General features: G+C 46.3%; 1 protein-coding gene across 1 annotated transcript in view; it reads right to left on the minus strand.

Moving 5' to 3' along the window:
- Positions 1–24,634, minus strand: part of HYDIN (HYDIN axonemal central pair apparatus protein) — a 589,624-nt gene that overhangs the window by 80,930 nt on the left and 484,060 nt on the right. Inside the window, 15 exon segments of the mRNA XM_043981230.1 lie at positions 988–1,177; positions 1,281–1,432; positions 3,088–3,320; positions 3,726–3,930; positions 5,158–5,281; positions 6,666–6,907; positions 9,937–10,105; positions 11,696–11,795; positions 12,741–12,840; positions 15,559–15,757; positions 18,734–18,906; positions 19,034–19,193; positions 20,557–20,676; positions 21,676–21,858; positions 22,640–22,845. Coding sequence (XP_043837165.1) covers positions 988–1,177; positions 1,281–1,432; positions 3,088–3,320; positions 3,726–3,930; positions 5,158–5,281; positions 6,666–6,907; positions 9,937–10,105; positions 11,696–11,795; positions 12,741–12,840; positions 15,559–15,757; positions 18,734–18,906; positions 19,034–19,193; positions 20,557–20,676; positions 21,676–21,858; positions 22,640–22,845 — 2,556 coding nt within the window.

Raw genomic sequence — 24,634 nt, forward strand, 5'->3', positions numbered from 1 at the left:
AATGCAGATTGAAGCACAGTTTTTAAAAATATTTTTAAAGTTTTGAATTCCACATTTTATCCCTCCCTCTCTCTCTTCCCCACTACCCCTTTCCTCCCAAGTACTAAGCAATCAGATATAGGTTATACATATAAAACATTTCCATAGTAGTCATTTTGTATATGAGGATTTGAATAAAAGAAAAAAATGAAAAAGTAAAAAAGAGCATGAAGCATACTTTTAAAAAAACTTTATTTTTTATCGTTCTATTTGTGTTTTGTTTTGCAACATGGCTAATATGGAAATATGTTTTGCAAGACCCAACATGTGTAATCAAAATCAAATTGTTTACCTTTTCAAAGAGGGGGAAAGGGAAGGAGGAAGGAAGAGAATACAGAACTCAAAATTTTAAAAAAAGATTGTTAAAATTTTTTACATGTAATTGGGAAATAGTTGATATAAAATAATTTTTAAAAATTAAAAAAAAAGTAAAACAGATGATCATCAGTCAAGAGTTCTTTGCTGAACAGCTACTATATACTGTGTTCTGGGAAAGCAGCATTTCACCTTTTAGGGACTCAGTTTCCTCATCTGTAAAGTTCAATCGATCTTTCAGGCCCTAGTTCAAAAGCTACCCTCTTCAGGAAACTGTGCCTGATACCCAGGCCAGCAGCCTCTATTCTTTGAACTCCTGTAGCTCTTTGCTTACACCATTCTCAACAATCAGGATATAGTCTTTTTTTTGGATATCTAGCTTGTTAACTCCTTGAGGATAGGAATTATGTTTTATATGTCTCTGTATCTTCCATATCACCTAGTGCTGTGTTTTATTCAGAATTGGCACTGAATAAATATTTACTGAATGGATCAAGCGTATTCAAGTCTAGAGACCATATTAGAGATAAGTGAGAGATACTATGAGAAGAAGGTTATTAATCTTGAATTAACTCTTTCTTCTGAGCTTTCAAAACCTTCCTCTTACAATACCTTTCTCCTCAAGGGGCTTACCTGGGCAGGGATAGTTCCGTTGTTCTTAAGGAGGAGAGGAAGCTTCTCTGTCTGGCCCACCAGAAGCCTCTTAAATAGAAAGAGAGGGTTTCCCTTCTGGTTACAGAGAATGGGCCGGATAACGGTCACTCGGGGTAGGTTCCCTTCTCCGACGATGTCAAACGTGAGGTTTTTGGTCTTGGAGAGGAAACTGCAGGGAGCAAAGAATCAACAATTTGCCAGTGAGGGTGAAGACCTGGGGGTGTATGGCTCCCGCCCCTCCCTCTGTCCCTCAGGAAAAGGAGGAGAATTACTTGGGCAAACCATCCAAGGAGGCTTCGAAGAGACACTGATAGGTCTGCATTGTCTGCGGAGTGAAGGTCACAGTGGCAAAAGCCTGTGAGCGGCTGGCTATGCACATCTTGGTGGGTTCCACTTCAAAGATGTCAGTGATGCGAGCTATAACCTAGAGAGGTAAGGTGATGTGGGTAAGTTGGCTCCTGGGCACTGCCACCTCACCACCCTACCTACGTATTCTACAGCTAGAGCTGGATACTGTGTACGTTTACCATTGTCTCCTCCCAGCCCCATGGAGTCTTTGCTCAGTGTTCCTTGTGGATGGAATGCCCTCCACTCTCTAGTTGTTTGTTGAGTTTGTACCCATCTTTTAAGGTCCAATTCAAATGCCCCTCCTCCGGGAAGCCTTCCCAAATACCTTGAGTCAGTAATGATCCTTTTCTCCTCCAGACCTCACAAGCACCTGGTTTGAATTTTCTCTTCATACTCTTATCACGACCTATGCTAAATTAAAATGGTCCTAAGTCCTGGGATCTTGTCTCTTTCCCCCTTCCTCCTTGATTGTACTTTGGGAAGAAATAAGATGGTGCCCACCTGAAGTGTGCATAGCAATGGTGGGGGGTGGGGGCAGGGAGGATTGCTGGAAAACTCTGGAGGTTTTGCCTTTACTTTTCAAGAAGGAGCTAGTGTCTGATGAAATGAGAGCTGTAGAGCCTTGTCCTTTCTTTGTTTGAGAAGCAGTGTAGATTACAGAATTAGGGAGAGTCATGAAAGACGGTAGGAAGATGGGGAGGGAGGAAGTGAAAGAGAGCCTTGGCCCTCATGATCCTCCCCACCTTGGGCAGTGAAGCAGGAAAGGACCAAGAACTGGGCAGGGCAGGGTGGTTCTAAAGGATTCTGGGAAAGTGCATAATCTTTAGAACTAATGGTTATTCATCCAAAGCTCTCCTTTGGGTCTTTCATAATTTATAATTTTTTTCTAATACTGTGAACTTTGTAGGTGGAGTGTACATTTTGGATGCTGGGGAATGCCATATCTGCATCCCACCCCCAGCTTTCCTGGTTAGGGATTTTGTGACCCATGAACAACGAGAAAAATCTCCCCAGTCGTTGTTGGGCTCCTCATATCATGGGACTTGTGAAGATGACCGAGTTATCTGTGTCTGTGTCCTATCTTCTTCCTCCTCAAGGATGGAGAACGTGTCTAATTTGATCATTTTTATCTTCAGCATCTAGTGAAGAGTTCTACACACAGTAGGCACGTGATAAATGCCTGTCAAATCAAAATCCTTTCCTCCTCCTCCTTTTTAGGCGCCCTTGTCCACTTTTATTTACATAGACACCAAGTACAGACAGACCACATTTCTAGTCACTCAGCGCTCCAGGGACACAACTCTAACTTAACCCAACTCAACAAACAGGGGCCAGCGTGGGTGATCCTCTCTACCTACTAAAACCCCACCTCGGCAATCACACCTGCTCCTCCATTGAAGATGCTTTCTCCCTCCTTAGGTTTTTCTAGAGCATTTTGTCCGTATTTTTTCTCCACCCCTCCCCACACCCTCTACTTTGTCTCATGCTTACTGCTGTCTGTACCACAGCACCAGTTTGGGGGTAAGCACCCCTAGGACTTGGATTATACCATGTTTTCATCTGTGTTTTTTTCGTCCCTATTCCAATGCCTTAAATATTGCAGGTGCGCAATAAATGTCTGCCAACCAAATAATACTAGCAGGGTTGCTCATGTCATGTAGCTCTAAGCCTTCCCCAAGTTATAACTTGACTCCTGGGGACCAGTGGTCTCAGAGAGTGACTTCTTCTTACCCTGGCGGATATGGGCTTGACGGTGACATTGACATCACAGGGAATCTTTCCTATGTTACTGATCTTGAATCGAGCTTTGGCTTGGTGTCCCACCAGGACGTTGCGGAATATAAATTTGTTCTCATCCTCCAAGAACACCCCGCCTTCTGTGGTTTGAAGAAGCTGGTACAGGTTGATATTATTACATATCAGATGCTCTTCAAAAATGGAGGCCATGTCATCTAGCACAAAAGCTGGGGAAACAGAAGAGGGCAAGAAGAAGGTAACGCAAGTGGACAGTCCTTTTAAACACTTAGGACTGAATTCAAATGCAAGCCAATCCTAGGAAGGGCAGGGAAACCAGTTTAGGTCACATCTCCCCAGGAGATCAGGGTCCTCTGTCATTGATTGCCAAATGACCCTGCTACAACCAGATAAAACTTCCCATTTCAACAGAGGCCCCCACTAGTGGTGGTGTTGTTAACAGTGCTTTCTAAATCACAAATGCAAAACTGGAAATGAAAAACTGTTGAACATGCTCTTTTGCATGAGCAGGGTGCCACGGCATGCAGCACAGACCTTGTTTTAGAGGAACACTAGACACTTCTATGGGCATCTACCTGCTGAGAAATGATTTTTAAGATCTTGGTTTCCAATACCTGGCAAACAGGCTTCAGCCGACAATGCATACTGAATGCCGCCGGGCTGGTCTTTTGGATCTCGGTCTGAGATCTCAATGGCCAGAAACTCATCGCATCGTCCAATTGGATCAGCAAGACAGTCCACCGTGATTGTCTGTTGCCCTCCGGGAGGGATGGATCCAAATCCAGGGAAGATGGTGAACATGTTGAGGGTGAAACGCGCCTGCAGGAAGAATCTCAGATATGAGAACTCGTTCTTCTCTCACAGATATCCCAATTCATCAGTTTTCTGTTTTCTCGGAGGCAGCTGGTACCGAGGCGGACAGAGAGCTGGGCCTCGAGTTTGGGAGACCTCAGCTCAAATGTGACCTCAGACACTCACTAGCTGTGTGCACGTCACTTAACTGCTGTTTGCTTCAGTTTCCCCAACGGTAGAAGGGGGTGATCATCTCAAGCAGGGTTTTTGTGAAGGTCAGAAGACCTTACCACATAAGTCTGGCACGCAGTAGGCACTTTATAAAAGCTCACGGCTTTCCGTCCCTCCCTTTCCTTCACTGGTGATCCCACATTTGGGAGGAGTCTCTGTGGTCCTCTAAGAGCATTCTCCTCCAGTGTCACACTGGGAAGGGGGTGAACCTGGGCCTTAGAAGGCTTGTGCCAGGGCCACACAAAAACCCTGGTAGGTGTCGATCAATGGCTATTTATGAAGCACTTGCGGTGGGGATACAAAAAGGCAAAAGACAGCTCCTGCCCTCAAAGGGGCTCACGGTCTTATGGGAGAGACAGCAGCCACCAAGCTATAAGCACAGGCCTTGGGATGGGAGGTTGTCCACGGACCACCAGGGAGCCCTATGACCAGAGAGCGGGCTAATGAATTCTAATTAGGTAATTGGAAATTATCTAATTAGGCAAATGAGGTAATTAATTCTAAAAGTTGCCCCCTGAGAGATCAGGGATTAGGAGCTGCATCAGTGGAGGGAATATCTGCACCAAACGTAAATCTCCGAGGCACAAGCTAACCTAATTAATTGCCAGTCATTCCTAGTGGCAGAGCCGGAGTCCCACAGACAGGGCGAGGTCCTGAAGCCTGGACATGTGTGTTCCTTACCTTGGATTTGCCCTACTTTACCCTGACCTGAGGGGAGCCAGTACACAGAAAAGGAAAAACTGCAGAAGCAGTAAGAGCTGGGGGAAAGAAAGGGCTGTGAACAAAATGGCCAGCATTCATGGAAGAGGGGAGAGAAATGCTTCCAGCAACAGGGAAGTGTTTACCCCATAAAGAATTCCAGTAGTGGCAATGTAAGAGGTGCCACTATTCTGGTCCATTCATATGCCAATCTGGCTGGCTGGGATGCTGTACTAGGGAAGGTGGGAGCTCATCAGGAGAGCTGTTTGGAAGGACTTTAGGAGTCCAGGGATCGTGCAAAAGGGCAACGAATGACTTACTCACCTGGTTAATTGTGCTTGTCTCTTTCTGTGTGGAATCAGTGCCTTTGAGCGTTCTGGTGGCTGAGAACCTGTAGAAACTGATGTTTTCCTTGGATCGTGCGTGCTTGGCATTATGGAATGTTCCTCTGAGGAGAGAAGGGTGTGTGTCTTTATCCATCACTCGACAAGCAAGAGCTGAGCACCCACCACATGTGCCGGGCGTTGTGCTAAGGGCGTATTATTGGACTGCACTGACTCTGGGGCCGTCTCCTAGCTCACAGTGAATATCCCACGAGGAGTGGGTACTGTTTGCTCCCTCCAAATAGGAACAAAAAAGGCTAATACATTTAATTGTTTGGTTTTGACTAGACACTGGAGATCTCCACTGTAATTACTGCCATATTTAAATGTGATTTTGATGAAAAAGGGCAGAATTGGTAGAGTAGAAAAAAAACTTTAGGAGTTAGAGGACACGGGTACGAATCCTGCCTCTGCTTCTTCCTATATCACCTTGGACAAATCTCTTTCCCTCTTTGGCCTCAGTTAACTCACTAAAAGAAATAGGAGGTTGAAGCAGATGATTTCAAAGACTCCTTTCAGCTATAAAGCCTTTGGTTAATGCACAAGGTACAGGCTAAAGCAGGACAGGGTCATCTAGGTGGCACAGTGGAGAGACCACTGGATCTGGAGTCAGGAAGATTTGAGTTCAAATGTAGCCTCAGACACTTCCTAGTTATGTGACCCTGGGCAAGTCACTTAACCCTGTCTGCCTCAGTTCCTTCATCTGTAAAATGAACTGGAGAAGGAAATGGGAAACCATTGCAGTATCTTTGCCAAGAAGAACCCCCCTCCCCCTGCCCAGAAAAGGGGTCATGGAGAGTTGGACATGACTGAAACAACTAAGCAATAGTAATCTGTTAGAATTATTGTTTCAATGGAAATGAAGTCTTGCTTTTGGTACAAGGGACTAAATTAGCTGCTCTACTGACCTAGCTTTTGGGGGGAGAGTGTACTAGCCCATGGAAGACCTGAATGGATGACCATATTATTGCCTTCTCAATGCTGCATTTCTTAGCTTCTTTTTCTTTAAGAAGCAACTGGGGGGGGTGCAGCTAGGTGGCGCAGTGGATAGAGCACAGAACCTGAATTCAGAAAGACCTTAGTTCGAATCCAGCCTCAGACACTTGAGATTTACTAGCTGTGTGACCCTGGGCAACTCACTTAACCCTCATTGCCCCGCAAAAAACAAAACAAAACAAAACAAAAAGAAGCAACTGGGGTGATTTCTTGGTACCTAGCTTGGTACTGCCCTAGCAGCTCCTACAGATCTAGGGACTTACCTGGTTACTAATATATCTTCCATCGCTTAAGAATAATCAAAGAAACAGACTAGGATGAATAACCCTAAAACAGCCTGGAACCATATGCATTGTCTAACCTTGAATTTTTTGACGTGCTAGTCTGATGGTGCAAAGGGAGGAGTCAAGTTTTGGGGGAAGTGAAGGTAACAAGCCAATGTTTCTTTCTTACATCTTCCGGGTATGAATCAGAGGAGCATCCCGGTTCATCCTGCTGATGTTGAATCTGAAGTCCAGGACCCCTTGGTTTTCAATGGTGAAGGTGGAAGTTTTACGGCTCCCACAAACCATGGCTCCAAAGTTGATGACGGCAGCAGGGCTGATGACGTATTTGGAGAATACTGCATTCACTGAGAATTTAATGGGAATGCTAGCAATGATCTCCCCTCCTTCCGTGTTGTTGGGTTCAATAATCTAGAAGGAGAAGGAGTGTTAGCCACGATGAGGAAGATGTTAGCCCATGCCTGAATCTAGATAATCCCTTGAGAGGCAAGAGGGTCTAGTGGAAAAAGCAACAGACTTATCAGATTCAAGAAACCTAGGTTCACTTCAAATCCTATTTCTGCCTCTTACTGGCTCTAGGCAAATTTATTAACCTCTTTGGGCCTTGGTTTTTAAACAATTCTAGAAGTCAACTGGGCAGCGAGGTGGCTCCAAAGTGCACGGACGTCTTCATGAGTTCAAATCTGGCCTCAGACACTTACAGGCTGTGTTACCCTGGGCAAGTCACTTAACCCTCTTTGCCTCAGTGTCCCCAAATACACAATGAGCTGGAGAAGGGAATGGAAGACCACTCCAGTATCTCTGCCGAGAAAACCTCAAGTGGGGTCTGACACGGAGAGTCAGACACAACACACCAAAAACAAAGGTCCCAACTTCTAGAAAAAGTTGTTAATACTCCTTGTCCCCACTTCCTCTCCTCTCACTCAATTGTCTCTTTAAAAGGTTTACTTTTATAAGCCTATATTATCTCTCCCTTCCATTTCCCTTCCTCAAATAAATAAAAAAATGCGTGTAGTTGAATAAAACAAATTCCCATTTTCCATGTCCCAGGTGAGGGTCATGTATGTCCCACTTTGCACTGTAAGCCCAACGCTTTTCTGGCAGGAGGTGGGCGGCATGTTTCATCTTTACTTCTCTGAACCCTTGGATGTCATTGAACCGATCAGAATTCTAAAGTTTTTCAAAATTATTTTTCTTTACAATGTGATCAGGGCAGCCATGGTGCACAGAGTGCTGGGCCTGAAGTCGGGAAGACCTCAGTGGTCATCCAGCCTCAGACTCTTTCTAGATGAGTGACCCTGGGCAGGTCAATTAATCCCTGTGTGCCTCAGTTTCCTCATCTGTAAAGTAGCCATTATAAAAGTACCTACTTATCACAAAAGTGAGGATGAGTTAATATTTGCGAAGTAAACCTTAAAATACTGTAAAAATGATGGTGATGGTGGTGGTGATGATTAGAAATAGTGTTCTCCGGGTTCTGTTTGCTTCACTCTGTACCAGTTCACTGAAATCTTTCCAGTTTCCTCCGAAGTTGTCGATTTAGTTTTTTCTTAAGTTACAATAATATCCCATCACAGTCCTACACCTTGATTGGTTTGACCACTCATCAATAGGCGAGCACCTCCTTAATTTCTGTCTCTGTGACTACAACAAGAGCTGCTATAAATCTTTTTGTACACGTGTTCTTTTCCTCTTTCTTTGGGACCTAGGCCTAGTGGTAGTATTGCCGGGTCAAAGGGTATATACAGTTTTATAGTTTTGGGGGTATAGCCCTGAGATTCTTTCCAGAATGGTGGGACCAGTTTCCAGCTCCACCAGTGGTGCATTAATGGTCTCACTCATTTCTCAACCCTTGGCCATCTGACTTCTGATCTCTATATTTAACTCAAAACTGCTCCTTCCAAAGTCAGCCGTGACCTCTGAATGGCCAAATCTGGTGGCCTTTTTCTCAATATTCATCCTTCTTGCTCTGAAACATCTGATAGTGTCAATAACCCTCTCTCCTTGGCTACTCTGGCTTCTGGATTTTCATGACCCTGTTCTCTCTCTTGGTTTTTCTCCTACTTCTCTGACCACTCCTTCTTACTTCCTTTTCTTCCCCATCATCCCTATCCTAAGGCTTGTCTGGGTTCTCTTCTGTTCTAGCTCTAAACTCTCTTGGTGATCTCATCAACTACCTTTCATTTAATGATCACATCTCCACATGTGGATTAGATATTCACCCCAAACCTCTCTCCTGAGCTCCTGTCTTCCATCACCAACTGGTTTTTGGACATTTTGAATTAAGTTTCATATAGGCATCTCAAACTCAACAATTCTAAAACAGAATCCACTATTTTTTCCCCCAAACTCCCCCTTCTCCCAAGATTTTCTATTATTATGGAGGGTACCACCATTCTTCCAGTGACCTAAGTTTACAACCTTGGAGTCACGCTCTATTCCTCACTCCCCTGTCCTCCCTACACCCCACCCTATAGCTAATTGATTGCTGAGTCTTATTGTCTCTCCTTTCATAACATCTCTCACATCTAGCTCCTTGACCCCATTCTCTGGGCCAACACTGCAGTGGCTTCTGTTTGGTCTCTCACCACTCCAACCCCTCCCTCCTCCACGTTGCTGCCAAATCAATATTGCTAAGGAATGGCTCTGTCCATGCCATTCCCTTCCATAGCGTCCAGGGCTTCCCTGCTACCTGTGGGACTGCTCTCTCTTGCCTCTAAGCTATCTCTGCAGGTTCTTTGGTCCCTCTAAACTGCTGTGCCTCTCCCATGGCCTTCTCTCTCAGGCTGGGCTTTTTCACTGACTGTCACCCAAGCCCACAAAGCACTCCTTCTCACCTTCATGTCCCACAGTCCCCAGTTTCCTTCAAAGTCCAGTTCAGATGCTCCCTGTTACAATCCTAATCCCAGCTGATAATGCTTCCCCAGAAAATGTACCTTTCGACCTTTGTCTATCTTACAAATATCCCTGTCTTCCCCAGTTTGAAGGAAGGGACTGTTCAATTTTTGTCTCTGACTCCAATTTCCAGCACAATGCTTGCCATATTATAAGTGCTTAACCAATTCTTGGTGATGGATCTCTATGCCACGAGAGGGGTTGGGCCACACCTGGATAATAATTTACAAGGTACATTTTAGAGGGAATTTTCCACACCTAAGTCCTTCTGACTCTGAGATTCCATGAAAAGATAACACTGGTTCTTGCCAGCTCCCCAGTTCCATAACTATGTACCTAGATGGCTCCAGAGGCTCCTTTTAACTCTAAAAATAAATCAGTGATTCTAGGTTATGGAGGTGAATTTGTAAGTCACCACTAAACACTTGGTTTCACCAGCTGCCAACATTCACTTTATGTAAGCTCAGACTCTCTGGCGGGATCTTCCTTCAGGAAGACCTCTAAACACCAGATCAAAGAGCAGGACAAGTTCCCAGCTGTCTCACCTGACAGCGTATGATGGGCTTGCTCTCAATCTTCACTTCTCTCTTTGAACGGAAGATCACTTGGATGTTGGTGGGCCGATCAGTTGTGGTCAGTGACCCTTTCTTGGGCTGGGTGGAGAGGATGGAGTTCACGTTGGGTTGGTTAGGTGACAGGGGCTCCAGGGAAAAGCTGAAGGACAGAGGCAGAAATCAGCTAGATGTTCAAAGACAGCTGTATTTTTATTAATAATTACAAGGGCTGGGCAGCTAGGTGGCACTGCAGTGGATAGAGCACTAGTCCTGGAGTCAGGAGGACCTGAGTTCAAATCCGACCTCACTTACCACCTGTGTGACCCTGGGCAAGCCACTCAACCCCAATTGCCTCAAAAAATTAATTACAAGAACTGCCAGGAAATAGCTGATGATGAAAACATTCTTCTTCTTGGCAAAGAGGTCAGGGGCCAGGGGAGGAGTACAGATGTACTACATAATCTGACAAACACAATCGCTGTGTTGGTTGGTTTTATGTAATGGTTTTTCTCTATTGGGAGGAATGGATAAGTTTATCAGGAGATGATTGTGGTATAAAAAAACCCTTTAAAAACAGAGGAAACCCCCTTGCAGTTGATCTGTTCAACTGTATAATTCATTACTAAGGTACCCAATAATAAAGAAAAATAACATCCAGGAATGAGCAAATTGGGGGGGGGGTAGTATGATATGATGAGATAAGACAGAAGACCCATGTTCAAATCCTGTTTTCTGAGGTTACTGCCTTGTGTGAGCAGGTCACAAGGTCCCCTGGAAAAGTTTCCTCATAAGTTAATATGGGAATTGGATTAAGCAGGCTGTAACACTGTTTTCAGATCTAGACCCCTGAGGTAGCTGTACAGTGAAGTAAATGGAGTATTGGACCCGAAATAGGGAAAGGCATCAGTGGGCAAATCACTTCACCTCTGTCTGTCTCAGTTTCCTCATCTCTAAAATGGGGGTGATCACGGCACCTTCCTCCCAGGGTTGTTGTGAAGAACAAATGAGTTATTTGTGAGGTGCTTTTGTAAACCTTAAAGCTCTAAGTGTTGGGTATTATTACAAGATCCATGATCTCATTCGAGATTCGGTCCTGCCATTAATTCTGCTGTGATGATCATCAGTTTCTAAGTCATCAACGCTTTGTTGAGTTTTCCACATTTAAATTTTGGTGGTTGAAGATCAGTTTCTGTTTAAACCTTTTTGTCATCTCTTTCACTACAGTAGAACAACCAGAGCTATAGCAGGCTCCTGATTTGTTTAAATAGTGAAAATTCCCCTGACGCAGTTGCGTGTCATCAAATCTGTGCTGTGGGTACCAGCCCAGTGGCAGTAGGCTGAGCAAATTCAAATGATTCCACTACATTAAGGAGATTCATTATTTGCATTAATGGGGACCTACCTAGAAAGGAGTTTGAGGTTACAGAGAAAGCCACCAGGCATCATTCTTGTATTTTCTGTATTATTTTAGTATTTTTTTGGGGGGGCAATGAGGGTTAAGTGACTTGCCCAGGGTCACACAGCTAGTAAGTGTCAAGTGCCTGAGGCTGGATTTGAACTCAGGTCCTCCTGAATCCAAGGCCAGTGCTTTATCCACTGTGTCACCTAACTGTCCCCTATTATTTTAGTATTCTCAGGCCTGTAGCCCTGTACCTGTAATGCTATACTTGTAGCGTGGGCTCCAACAGAGGCAGCACATCAGAAACAACCAAATACACCCAAACCTCCAGCTCAAGCACTCAAACATTACCTGAATGTAATTTCATATTTTCCTTTGTTTTTCAGTGCCAGAAACTGTTTAGCTTCTTCCATCACTCGAACAACACCAAAATCTAAGGCTCCTTCATTCCCTGCAGAGGGCCAAGGGGATCAAGGGAAAGGGTGGTAAGGAGGGAGGGAGAGAGGCCAAGAGAGGGAGACACACAGAGGAGACCAAGAGAAGGAGAGGGGGTGGAGAGGGAGAGAGGGAGGAAGAGGGAGGGAGAAATAGAGAGATGGAGGGGGAGAGAGGGAGAAAGAGAAAGAGGAAGGGAGGGAGAGAGAAGGAGGGAAGAAGAGGAATGGAGAGGGAAGAAGAGAAATAGAGAAAGAAGAAAAGGAGGGAAGAAGGAAGAGAGACCAAGAGATGGAGACAGAGAGAGAGAAAGAGAGGGGGGAAGAGGGAGGGAGGGAGGAAAGAAGAGAGATGGAGAGGGAGGAAGTAAGATGGAGGGAAAAAAAAGGAAAGAGAGAGACCAAGGGAGGAAAGGAGGAAGGGAGGGAGGGAGGGAGGGAGGGAGGGAGAGAGAGAGAGAGAGAGAGAGAGAGAGAGAGAGAGAGAGAGAGAGAGAGAGAGAGAGAGAGAAGGAGGGGGAGGGAAGGAAGAGGGAAAGAGGGAGAGAAGGAGGAGAGTCAGCTTAAATACTCCACTTAAAGTACTGAGTTGACAAATGGTGACTATAAAACAAATTCAGAGTCCAAGGTTTACTGTCTGAGGTGCCTGAATATGTCTAGAAGATGCTTTGGGGACCATACCTCGATCTTTCCCTAGTTCTTTTCTGAATCTGCATTGTGTCTGTCTCCTTTCATAGTTTTCCTTGAGTTCAGGGTTGTGATTTCTGCCCTGTTTAAAACTCCAAGCCTTGATTGGTCCCCACCTAGTCAGACAGCAGGCAGAGCCCCTGGCTTCTGCTCTGAGGACTGATCCCCGTCTGATAGACTCCCCACAAAGACGATGCTACTGAGCTACACGAAAAATCAAAACACAAATCCTGCATTTATTACACAATCTCCTCGACTTGAAGGAGAAAACAGACCTTTGGGGAAAGTGATGTCCAGCGCAATGTCATACGATTCTGCAAAGATCTGGATGTTTTCAATCTGAACAACTCCAATGAGATAGTCTGCGTCTAGAATCTGACACAGAAAGAAAAAATTCCCTTGCTGAGGACCAGCATGATGCTAATTCACAGCTAACCACCATGGCTTCCCTGATATTACCATCATTGACTTCCCATCTCCTGCTTTCTAATAGGGCAGCGATTATTAAACTAAATCTAATCCCCATTAGGACCTCTTCTTAGCAAAGGGAAATCAGAGCCCAGGGGCTCTTGGGTGATGGATATCTTCATTCCCCTAAAGCCATTCTACCTGGGGACTTCCTGCCTAAGGCTGGCAGAAAAGGAAAAGTGTCACTTTTCAGCTCCTCAAGTGAAGAGAAATAACAAGGATAAAAAAAAATTCACAGAGAGATAAGGCCATATCGAAGCTAATCATTTAAATATTTCCATTGATAAAATCCTAAGTAAAGCTACAAAGTATAGAAAAACTGGGTGTTTCGTATTTTTAGAATAATAGCATCATTGAGTAGTCAGAGATCAGGAAATCAGAGATCATTTAATTCTACTCCCATGGCTTTATGACATCCCTGACAAATCGTCCAGATGAGAACGGAGAGACATGGGGAAGGCAAATGGATGCTCGCTTAAGGAAAAGCACTCTGGCTATACCTGGGAGCAGAGAGAGATAGGGAGAGGATAAATATGGACAAGGAAGGATCATCACCCAAGGGAGGAAGCAGCTTGAATGAGTGTGATCCCTGGTCCCAGAGGGGAATACCAACTATGGACTCAAGAAAGGGCTGATTTCTGAGTTTGCCCTTTGACCACATGCTTTTTCTATGTGTGTGTCTCCATATCACTCACTGCACTCTCAATTTTTTTTTTCAGGGCAATGAGGGATAAGTGACTTGTCCAGGGTCACACAGCTAGTGTCAAGTGTCTGAGGCCGGATTTGAACTCAGGTCCTCCTGAATCCAGGGCCAGTGCTTTATCCACTGCACCACCTAGTTGCCTCCACTGCACTCTCAATTTAAGCCCTCTTTCCTCCCTGGCCTCTGTGTGCATTTGTGGGAGGCTGTCTCCCAGCATTCTGAGGAAGGTTTTGTGCCAACTGTACTTAACACACCTTCTTAGTAAATTCCCTTTTCTAAAAGAGTGTGATATAAATGAGAAGCACACCGGTGGGGGTTTGAACCTGGGGCTTCTAACTAGGCTTACCCCATGAACCCTCATAGGGGAAGTAAGCAGCCATATCTTGGGGACCCAAACTGTGAGTGAGAGAGGCTGGTGGGAGGAGTGGCCCCAGAGAGGGCACTACATTTATATACCCCTCAAACACATTCTTTACAAATACCCCATGTGGTAGATAATACACATCTGATTAGCTTTATTTTATAAATGGGGAAACTGAGGCTTAGCAGGATTAAAGTGTCTAGCCCAAGGTGATAGATACAAGCCCTAAGTGTCAGAGAGAGCATGCAAACCCAGGTGTCCCCTCACTCCAGGTCAGGCCTCCTTGACACTATCCCACTGCCTCAAAATTGGGTAGAGTCATACGCCATGGGATTGAGAGCTGGAAGAGGCCTTTGGCTCAGCACCAGAGCTTACTGTGAACTGGTTTGTATGTATTTTACTTTCTCTCCAGAGAAGAGCAGAGACCCTCTACTTGGTGACAAGGTTAACTCCCCCAAAAGGAAACCCCCTGTTTTCAGGTTGCCCCTGAGACTGTTACTGTCCTTCAGAGAACTAGGTTACTGCCCCATTTCCAAGCAAGTCTATAAATATTCTCATTCTCTGTCTCTGTCTCTCTCTGTCTCTCTCTCTTTCTCTCTCCTCTCCCCCTCTCCTCTTTCCCCCCTCTCTCTCCCTGTGTCTCTTTCCCTCTCCCTCTATTTCTACCTTTCTCTCTATCCCCCCTTCCTTTCTCTTTCCTCTTCCCATAGGAACTAAATCATGGCTAACTTTTACTTATTTCTATGCTATAGCTGACTGTTCAGTGCTTATCTATATCTTGGAATTGTCACAGGAAGGAAAAGGACAGATGAGCCTCCTTTGTCCTCCCAGAGACACTAACCACTGCATCTGCAGCATTCAGCACTGCCTGTAGTGTCTGCATCAGGAAGAGTCATTGACTCTGTTCTTTTGGGCATACATGGCTCACCACATGAAAAGCATGTCTGGAGTTCTGGATTTGAGAGTTAGAAATCCTGGGTTCAAATACTGCCTTTGAAATGTACTAGTCTGTGTGACCCTGGGCAAGTCACTTAACCCTCATTGCCCCACAAAAAAAGAAAGAAAGAAAAAGAAATGTACTAGCTATGTGACCCTGGGCAAATCAAGTGACTTCTGTCAGATAGGTGTAAAATGGAAATAAAAATAATACCTGTTATATCTACCTAATGGACTGGGATGAAGCTCAAAGGACATGAGGCAAAGCATCTTGCAAATATCAGTGCATCTCCAAAGTCCTAGGGCCATTTTCAGCTACTGTTTAGGGCCAGGGTTTGGGACACCCATCCATGGTTGTCACTATTATTCATTTATTTATTAACATCCCACAACCGGTTAGCCTTTGCTCTTGGAGAAGCGACCCTTCACATAACACGGAGTTGAGGAGAGCATGGGGGGAACCACCTGTTACCATTTCAAAGCAAAATTTTTAAAATATTGAGAGGTGAATAAATTAATTTCAAACACCCAAGTGCACCCTTTAACCGACTACTGAGTTGAGAGCCTATTGGGCCGGCGTTGCTTCATTGCTCCGGGCTCGCCGACAGAAGGTGCCGGGCCTCACCTCTAAGCGAATGGCCTTCTTGATGTTGACCGCCTTGGTAGGCTGGAAGTGGACCTGCAGGCAGTACTCGCCCCCAGGCTGGATGAGCCCCTGCACCTTGGAGAGGGTGAAATCATCCCCGAGGTGCTCCAGGCTGCCGATCCTCCAGGCCACGGGCAGTGGGGTGACATTCCGTAAGAAAATAACCTTGGATTCTTTCCTGCGGAGACCAGAAAAGAGCTTGTCACAGTCACATGATGCTTATTTTGAGGGCACCGGCTTCTCGGTCTTATTTCTGGTGGACTTTTAGCGAGGCTGAACTCGGTCAGCCCATGTGTGCTAAGTGTGCTGAAGCAGCTCTTAGTCTAATGAGCACGTAACCAACAGGCTGCACGCAGTATGCAGGGGAGGTCATCTCAGAGAGAATTCACCGAGGAGCGAGAAAAGGGGGACCAGGAAAGACACCCTTGAGAAGGCAGAGCCAGAGCCCTCCAGGCACAGGGGTGGCCTGTGGGAAGGAACGGAATGGGCTCAGAGTGGCTGGAGAGGGGAGAGGGGAGTAAGAAGATGGCAGGGGGACAGAGGAAGGAGCCCACGTGTAGAAGGCCCTAAATGCTAAATGGGGGGACTTGGTATTTGATCTGTCTTTTTTTCTTCTTTGTTTTTGGTGGGGCAAAGAGGGTTAAGTGACTTACCCAAGGTCACACAGCTAGTAAGTGTCAAGTGTCTGAGGCTGCATTTGAACTCAGATCCTCCTGAATTCAGGGCCGGTGCTTCATCCCCTGTACCACCTAGCTGCCCCTGGTATTTGATCTCAAAGGTCACAGAGGGAGCCACCTGGGTTTGCTGAGTAAGGGGATCACAAGGTCGATCACGTACAGGTCGTGGATTTGCTTTGGGAAGGTCACTTTGCCAGCTGAGGAGGGGCTAGGGTGGATTGGGGAGAGACTTGAGGCTGGAGGACTGGGCTACCCCTGTCCAGTGGAGATGGCGATGAAAGCCTGCACCAGTGTCACTGGACCGTATGAGGAGCAGAGAAGGGGTCATCCATGAAAGGTGGAGACTGATCATGCAGGGTGAATGTGAGTGAGGAGCTCAGGATATCTAGCAGAGGTTGAGAGCCCAAGTAACTGGGAGGGGGTGGGACCCTCCAATGCTAATGGGGAGATGGGAAAGATAATGAGTTCTATTTTGTGTGCCTTGAGTTTGAGATGTCTCTGGGAATGCATTCCCTGTGTGAGAAGGTGGAGCAAGGGAAGCCTGATCTACCTTCTCTCCCCTCATCTCCCACTCTCAGACCAGCATCTGTTCTGCATCTCTTTCCTACAAGTCTTGTTCTCAGTTTCAGGTTGAGAGAGGAAATTGTTGCAGTTAATTGCTGATGGGCAGCTAGGTGGTGCCATAGTGCAAAGAGCACCATGCCTGGAGTCAAGAAGACTCGACTCCCTGAGTTCAAATCTGGCCTCAGACCCTTACTAGCTGTGTGACCCCGGGCAAGTCACTTAGCTTCTATTTCCTCATCTGTAAAATGAGCTAGAGAAGGAAATGGCAAGCCACCCAAGTATCTTTGCAAAGAAAACCCCAAATGGGCTTACAAAGAGTTGAACTACTGAACAACAAGCAGGATACTCTGAGGAAAGAGCTTTCAAGTCCAACCTTTTCATAGTCCAAACAGTAATGGTGGACATTCAGGCAGTGTGATAGATGGTAGGAGATATGGGAGTCTACCCAGTGCCCATCAAGTCATTCCACATAGCCCTGCAGTTACCAGCTCAATTAGGGATCAAGAAAGAAAACAATTGGGGGCAGCTAGGTGGTATAGTGGATAAAGCACTGGCCTTGGATTCAGGTTAACCTGAGTTCAAATCTGGCCTCAAACACTTGACACTTACTAGCTGTGTGACTCTGGGAAAGTCACTTAACACTCATTGCCCTGTCCCCCCCAAAAAAAGAAAAAAGGAAAAAAAAGGAAAAAAAAAGAGCAAATGAGCTTCTCCAGGAAGCCTTCCATCTCTCTTAATTCTCCTGCTTTCCCTCTGTGGAAATACCTTGTTCCTAGATGTTTGCATGTTGTTTCTCCCATCAGACTGTGGCACATGAGACTTAAGAGCTAGGACTGGTTTTTGCCTTTCTTTGCATCCTCACTACCTCTCACATTGCTGTTGTTCAGTCATTTCAGCCATGTCCAAATCTCTGTGACCCCATTTGGGGTTTTCTTGGCAAAGATCCTGGAGGGGTTTGCCATTTTTTTCTCCAGCTCATTCTAGAGATGAGGAAACTGAGGCAAACGGGGTTAAGTGACTTGCTCAGGGTCACACAGCTAGTAAGTGTCTGAGGCTGGATTTGAACTCAGAAAGATGAGTCTTCCTGACTCCAGGGCAGGCACGCTATGCACTATGGTGCCACCTAGCCACCCTCCCTCTCCCTTGGTAGGTGCTTAATAAATATTTCTTGACTGAAATGGAGGCAGTGTGGTAAAGTGTTAAGAGCACTGGCTTTGGAGTCAGAGGACCGGGGTTCAAATCCTGCTTCTGCCATTTCCTTAGAGAAGTCACTTAACCTCTCAGAGCCTGGTGGACTAGATAGCCCTTCCCATTCTAAACCTAAGATCCTCCAATCATATTCATTGCCTCAGTAATTGTGTTGTCAAAGTTGCCTTTTAGTTTCTGAGTGTCCTGGGCCAGCTAATTCCCCTTTACAGATGGGGAGACCAAGGCAACATGTGATACTGGTGCCTTCCTCACATGTGATCTCGCCTGTGATACGGGGCAGTGTGGGATGGGGAAGTCTCCCAAGGCCCCCACTCAGATCCTGGCTCTGACACTCGTACTCTTTTGCCTTCACCGAGTTCTTCCTCCCTAGAATAGGAATATGGACACTTTCCATTCCTGGCTCACAGGGCTTTGTCAAACTTAAAGCCGTTTGCTGTTATTCCCATTTGACAGATGAAGGAAGTAAGGTATGGAGAGATTCAACAACCTAGTAGAGGTCACCTGTCTGGTGAGCATCTGACCCGGCCAGCAGCTCCGTGCTCTTCCCGTGAGACTTCATAGTCTCTCATGGAGCTCCCAAAGTGAGCCAGAAATCTCTCAGACATGAGGGAGTGAAGCAAGGAGTGAATCTAGGACCCCTGAGCCTTTGACCCCGTAGTCTGGGGAATTCCAGATAAATGAGGCTGGTTTATTTGATAGCTGACCTGTGGAGCAGCAGCTTCTCAAAGTGCAGCTGCTTGTGGTCCAGTTCCAGCTCAGGCCGGATTCCCTGGCAAGTGATTCTGAAGACAGCGGGCTCTGGGTTCTCCTTGATGCAGCAGACAATGCTGTCATCAAAGACACCCACGGCAGTTGGGTAGGCCCACACAGACAGCACCTGAGGAGAGAGGCAGACCCAGGGGTGAGGGGAGGAGTCACCAGGGGAAAGCCGGGCCTCCCCCTTCACAAACCAGGCTGGATGCTAGGCACTCCCGAGGGGGGCACTGCCCCCGAGGCTTTCCCACCTGCTTTTCGTTGGGTTTCAGGGTCATAGTGGGCGGATCCAGGATGTAGGTGTTGGCTTTGACATCATGCTGGAAAAAGAAGGTCACCTCTGCGTTCAGCGGGGAGTTGTTTAGAATGGTCAGTTTCTCCATGTTATCTGGGAACTGGATGGCCTTGTACCTGGAAAGCAAGAAAAGGAGAGGGAAGGGCCCTTCTGGGATTGTTTTGCCTCAGATTAGTCCGCAAGAGACATGTTCTATGTTCTCCTCGGGGCAGCTAGGTGGCGCAATGGATAGAGCACTGGCCCTGGATTCAGGAGGACCTGAGTTCAAATCCGGCCTGTATGTATACTAGCTGTATGACCCTGGGCAAGTCACTTAACCCCAATTGCCTCACTTTAAAAAAAAGAAAGAAAAAGAGACATGTTCTCCTCACAGCAACTCATCAACCCCATGTCCAGCACAGCTCTTTGCAAACAGCTGGTGCTTAGCATCTGCTGGACCAACTGAAATGGATGTCTAACAAATACATGCTGGTCATTTGGCTTCTCAGTCCTACTGAGCGATGGGAAAACAACATGGACAAGTGTCGAAGGATGTGTAACCTTCACCAAGGAAGCCCTAATTCCACTCATTTTTTTTTTTTGTGGGGTAATGAGGGTCAAGTGACTTGCCCAGGGTCACACAGCTAATAAGTATCAAGTGTCTGAGGCTGGATTTGAACTCAGGTCCTCCTGAATCCAGGGCTGGTGCTTTATCCACTGCACCACCTAGCTGCCCTCAATTCCACTCTTATCATGGGTATTTCCCCATTGATGTTGTGGATTTTTCCTTGCTACTGGACTGTGAGACAAATCCCATTTACATCCTAATATTTTTGTTTTATATACATATATATGTGTGTGTGTGTGTATGCATGCATGTATGTATATATACACACATACACACACACACACACACACACACACACACATATATATATATATATATATATATATATAGAGAGAGAGAGAGAGAGAGAGAGAGAGAGACAGACAGAGAGAGAGAGAGAGAGAGAGAGAGAGAGAGAGAGAGAGAGAGAAGGGGGGGGGTTGGTTATGGGAAATTTGCAGGCATTAGTTACACTGTGGTTCCTTGGATGTCTTGTGATTATTTGAAGCAGGGGCGACAGGATTGCTAATAGAGACACACCAGCAGAAAGCTGGCTTTGCAGCTAGGATGCATCAGCCTATTGGCCCCGTGAGTGCCTAGCATCCAGCTATCAGAAATGCTGGAAGAAAATGAATGTGAGGTAAAGAGAAAACCACACATAGTGACTGTCCCTGGGGCAAATCAGCTCCACACACATCAGCCAAAAGGGGAATGTGTGTGTGTGTGTGTGTGTGTGTGAGTGAGTATGTGATATGTATGTGTGTGAGCGTGAATGTGCAAGAGTGTGTGTGTAAGGAAAAGCCAAAAACCATGAATGGGAAATAAAACAATTCTCTGTTGTTAAGGAGACAATCCTTTAAAATACCTGTGGTCTTGGTGAGTGGGACACTTACTTATCTCTTGATTTTCCACAGAGCAATGGCCCAAAGTGAAACATATCCTGATTCATTATATATCTCTTAAAAACAATCTCTTCAGGTTTCGACTCCTTTTTCCGATGAGGGAACACCACCCTAATAGTAAAGTAGAATCAGGGAATCTTAGACCTTGAGCAAAACCTAGAGATTCATCTTATGGAGGAGGAAAATAAGGCATAGGAGAAATTAAATGACTTGTCTAAGGTCCCATAGATAGGTGGCTAGAGCTCTGGGCCTGGAGTCAGGAAGACCTGAGATCAAATCTGACCTCAGACTCTTACTAGCTAGGTCACCTTGGACAAGTCACTTAACCTCTGTCTGCCGTGGTTTTCTCCATTATAAAAAGGAGGGGGGGGGGGGTCATAATAGTACCTTTCTCCTAGGGATGTTGTTAGGATCAAAGGAAAAAAGAGTCGTAAAGCACTTAGCACAGTGTCTGGCACATAGTAGGCACTTCATACATACTCTTCCCTTCCTTAGTGGAAAAGACAGGACTAGAATTCAAGTATCCTGATTCCCGTGTCCTGTGGTTTTCCACAACACCGTGCTAGCTCAGGGAAGGTTGCCTAAGTGAGAACCATGAGACCAATACATCTTTTCCATGTGGCTCTTGGAGCAAGGCCTCCACTTTATTTTTGTGTCCAAATCTCTTCTTGCTAAGAAAAGAGGCTTGTCTCAATTCATTGATGGTTTCTTTGATGACCTCACTGAACACTCTATTGCAGTTTTATTATTTATTGCCAAGTAGTAACTAGGTCAATTATCTGTTTACCCTTGAACGTTCATCTCTGGAAAAGTGCCCTCTTTGGGACACCTGCTAGCATAAAGAGATGAAGGCCCAGCTTCCAAGACCTGTGGGTTTTGCTGATGGCCATCCACATTCTAAAAACCAAAGGCTTGAGAACCCCCATGTTGTCTCCTTCCCTCCAACCTTGTTCCTTGGCCACCAATTGGGAATATGCCTCCCTCGGTCATCCCCTAAGCCAGAATGATCTATCCAGGCCACGGCCTCTGCTCCATGCAAAGGAAAGGCAGCGGAGAAGGGGCGGGGAATCGGCGCTCAGGGTCATCATCTGCCCCAGATCTCTCCCTGACCTGACGTCCCGGCAGATGGAAGGGTATGTGCAAATCCCGCGGCAGTAGAGCTGATATTGACGGCGCGTTCCAAGGACCTCAAAGTTGAAAGTCTGGTCAAAGTTGCCAATCTCGTTGGAGGAGAAGTGTACTCGGAGCGTCACCTCTCCTTGGGCTGGGACGATCCAGCGGAAGTTATTCAACCTGGAAATGCCCAAAGATATTTTATAGGCCAACTCTCTGAGACTACCGGAAGAAACTGTGGAATCTGGCGTGGGGTGAGAAGGTCAGTTTGGACGACAGCGGAGTTGTCTGTGTCAAAGAATAACACTCATAACAGCTGACATTTATAAATCGCTTTCTAGTTCAAAAAGTGCTTTTCTCCTAACAATCCTGTAAGGATTATAAGCATGATTATTCCCATTTTCCAGAGAAGGAAACTGAAACTCAAAGAGATTGAGTTGCTCAAAGTTACTGAGGTGCTAAGTTGGTGGCTAGGTGGTACAGTGGACAGAGTGCTGGACCTGGAGTCGGGAAGACTTGAGTTCATTTCCCACCTCAGACAGTTCCTAACTATATGACCCTAGGCGAGTCAGTTAACCCGTTTGCTTCAGTTTCCTTGTCTGTGAAATGGGGATAATAATAGCACCCACCTCCTGGGGTTGTGACAGTCAAAGGAGATGATATTTTCCAGGTGCTTTTCCAACCTTAAAGAACTATAACATCCTTGTGATTATTAATATCTTTGGACCTCTCTGAGCCTCACAAATGATAAGGACTCAGCCTGTGTTTGTTAACTTGAGCTAAGTGATCTTTGGAATCCTGGGACAAGGATGGAAGGGGCTTGGTCCTCCCCTCCCCTCCCCACAGTCCACGTTAGAATCAGCCCTGGCCCTCTGGTCCCTCTGAGTGGGCACCCTTGCCCAGCTGCGCTGCCACACAATGAGCAGGGGTAGTGCAATTGTTCACCGCTCCGGTGGCCCACCTCATGATTTTATCCTGCGTCTGCTGGGACGTGAAGTTGTTCTGGTCCAAGCCTGTCAAGGGGGCGATGGAGGCCACGGGCAGCACCTGAGGGAGTTTCTTGAGGAGTGCTATACGCGCGCGCTTTTCCTTCATCGAGTCCCGGAGATTCTCTGCTTTGTCTTTCAGTCTGCGGCCTTTACTTGGTGTGACCTGATCTTCTTGTGTCTCAAAGGGAAGAACGGCGGCGATTTGAAACAAAACAAAGACAAAAAGGCAAAAGACAAGAGCCGTTGAAATAAGTGCCCAACGCTGTGTACTAACTAGATCCACCCAGCCGAGTGGAGCTCAGTTAAGGCCCTCTAATGGTTCCGCCATTGGGACCTTGGGAACACCTTGAGTGTCCTTGGTCTTCAGGTTCACTTGGTATCCTTTCTGCGGAGTGGTAGTCGTGATACATGTCAGAGAGTCTAGAGCTAATGGGGAAGGACCAATGCCAGCTGGAGCTCAGAGAGGGTCAGAGCATGGAGAGGTGGTGCATCAAAGGGAACAGTGTGCTGGGCCTGCCGCTGGGAAGACTTGCGTCCAAATCCTACCTCTCATCCTTTTTTTTTTTTTCCAGAGCAATGGGGGTTAAGTGACTTGCCCAGGGTCACTCAGCTAGTAAGTGTCTGAGGCTGGGTTTGAACTCAGGTCCTCCTGAATCCAAGGCTGGTACATTATCCACTTTGCCACCTAGCTGCCCCCTCCCATCCTTTTTAATCTGGGTGACTGCAGGCAAGTAACCTCTCACAATCTCTTTCCTTCTCTGTGAAATGGAGATAATAAAATCTGCCTTCCCAACAACACAGGATTACTCTAAGAAGGTTGATGACAGTTATTGTTAAGAGAAGGGGTCCAGGAATAGCATGAAAGTCTATCTTTGTGCCTAGGCTTCGCTACATCCTTAAAGTGGCAAAGCCCTGAGTTATTAAAGCAGAAGGATTCCAGCTAAAATAGTTTCTGTCAAATGTATTCTTCTCAGTCAAGTCAGTTAGTCAACAAACACTTATTAAGCATCAATGATGTGTTAGAGGTACTGTGCTAAGAGGTAAAAGGCAGTTTCTGCCCTCAAGGAGTTCACAATCTATAAGCAAGTATGTACCAACAAGCTATAAACTGGATATAGGGGAAGTAATTAATTGAGAGAAGACGCTAGAATTTAGAGGGGTTGGAAAAGGCTTCCTGTAGAAGACAGGGTTTAAACTGAGACTGAAAGGATGCCAAGGAGGTCAGCAGTTGGAGCAGAGGTGGAGGAGAACATTCTCCCCAGACAGAGAAAATGCCAGCATTGAGAAATGGGACGGTTTGTTCAAGGAAGGAGGGCAGTGTCACTGGATCAAAGGCTATAGGTTAGGTAGAAGAAGATTGGAAAGGGCCATATGCATGTGTGTGAGTGTGTGTGCGTGTGTGCATGTGTGCGTGCATGTGTGTGCGTGCGTGTGTGTGTGTGTGTGTGTGTGTGTGTGTGAGAAGGGCTCTGAGTGCCAAAGGACTTTATATTTGATCCTGGAGGTGATAGGGAGACACTGAAGTTTACTGAATGGGGAGGGGGGCCCTGTGATTTAGGAGAATCACTTGGTGCCTGAATGGAGGACAGAATGGAGTGGGGAAGCAGACCCTCCCAGGCAGGACCCCCAAGTCCCCCCCCCCGCCCCCCAGCAGGCTATTGCAATAGTCCAGGTGTGAGGTGATGAGGCTTGGACCAGGGTGGTGGCAGGGTCAGAGGTGAAGAATTGTATTCACGGGATGTGGCCAAGGAGAGATCACCAGAGCACTAACCAGAGCTGGGTGGATGGAGCTTTGCTTAGGAAGACTGAAATTAGAGTATGCTGACACATCTGCAGTCTTTAAGCGGCGTAGAAACAGCTGAAGTCAGCACTCAGCTCCCTGGGGCAGGGACCTCCCCACTGGTGGTATTACATGATGCTCCCTGGTCTTTTTGCCCATCCCCCTCCCTCCATCCAGCAGCATCGGG

Source organism: Dromiciops gliroides, chromosome 2 (genome assembly GCF_019393635.1).
Source record: "Dromiciops gliroides isolate mDroGli1 chromosome 2, mDroGli1.pri, whole genome shotgun sequence".
Lineage (NCBI taxonomy): Eukaryota > Metazoa > Chordata > Mammalia > Microbiotheria > Microbiotheriidae > Dromiciops > Dromiciops gliroides.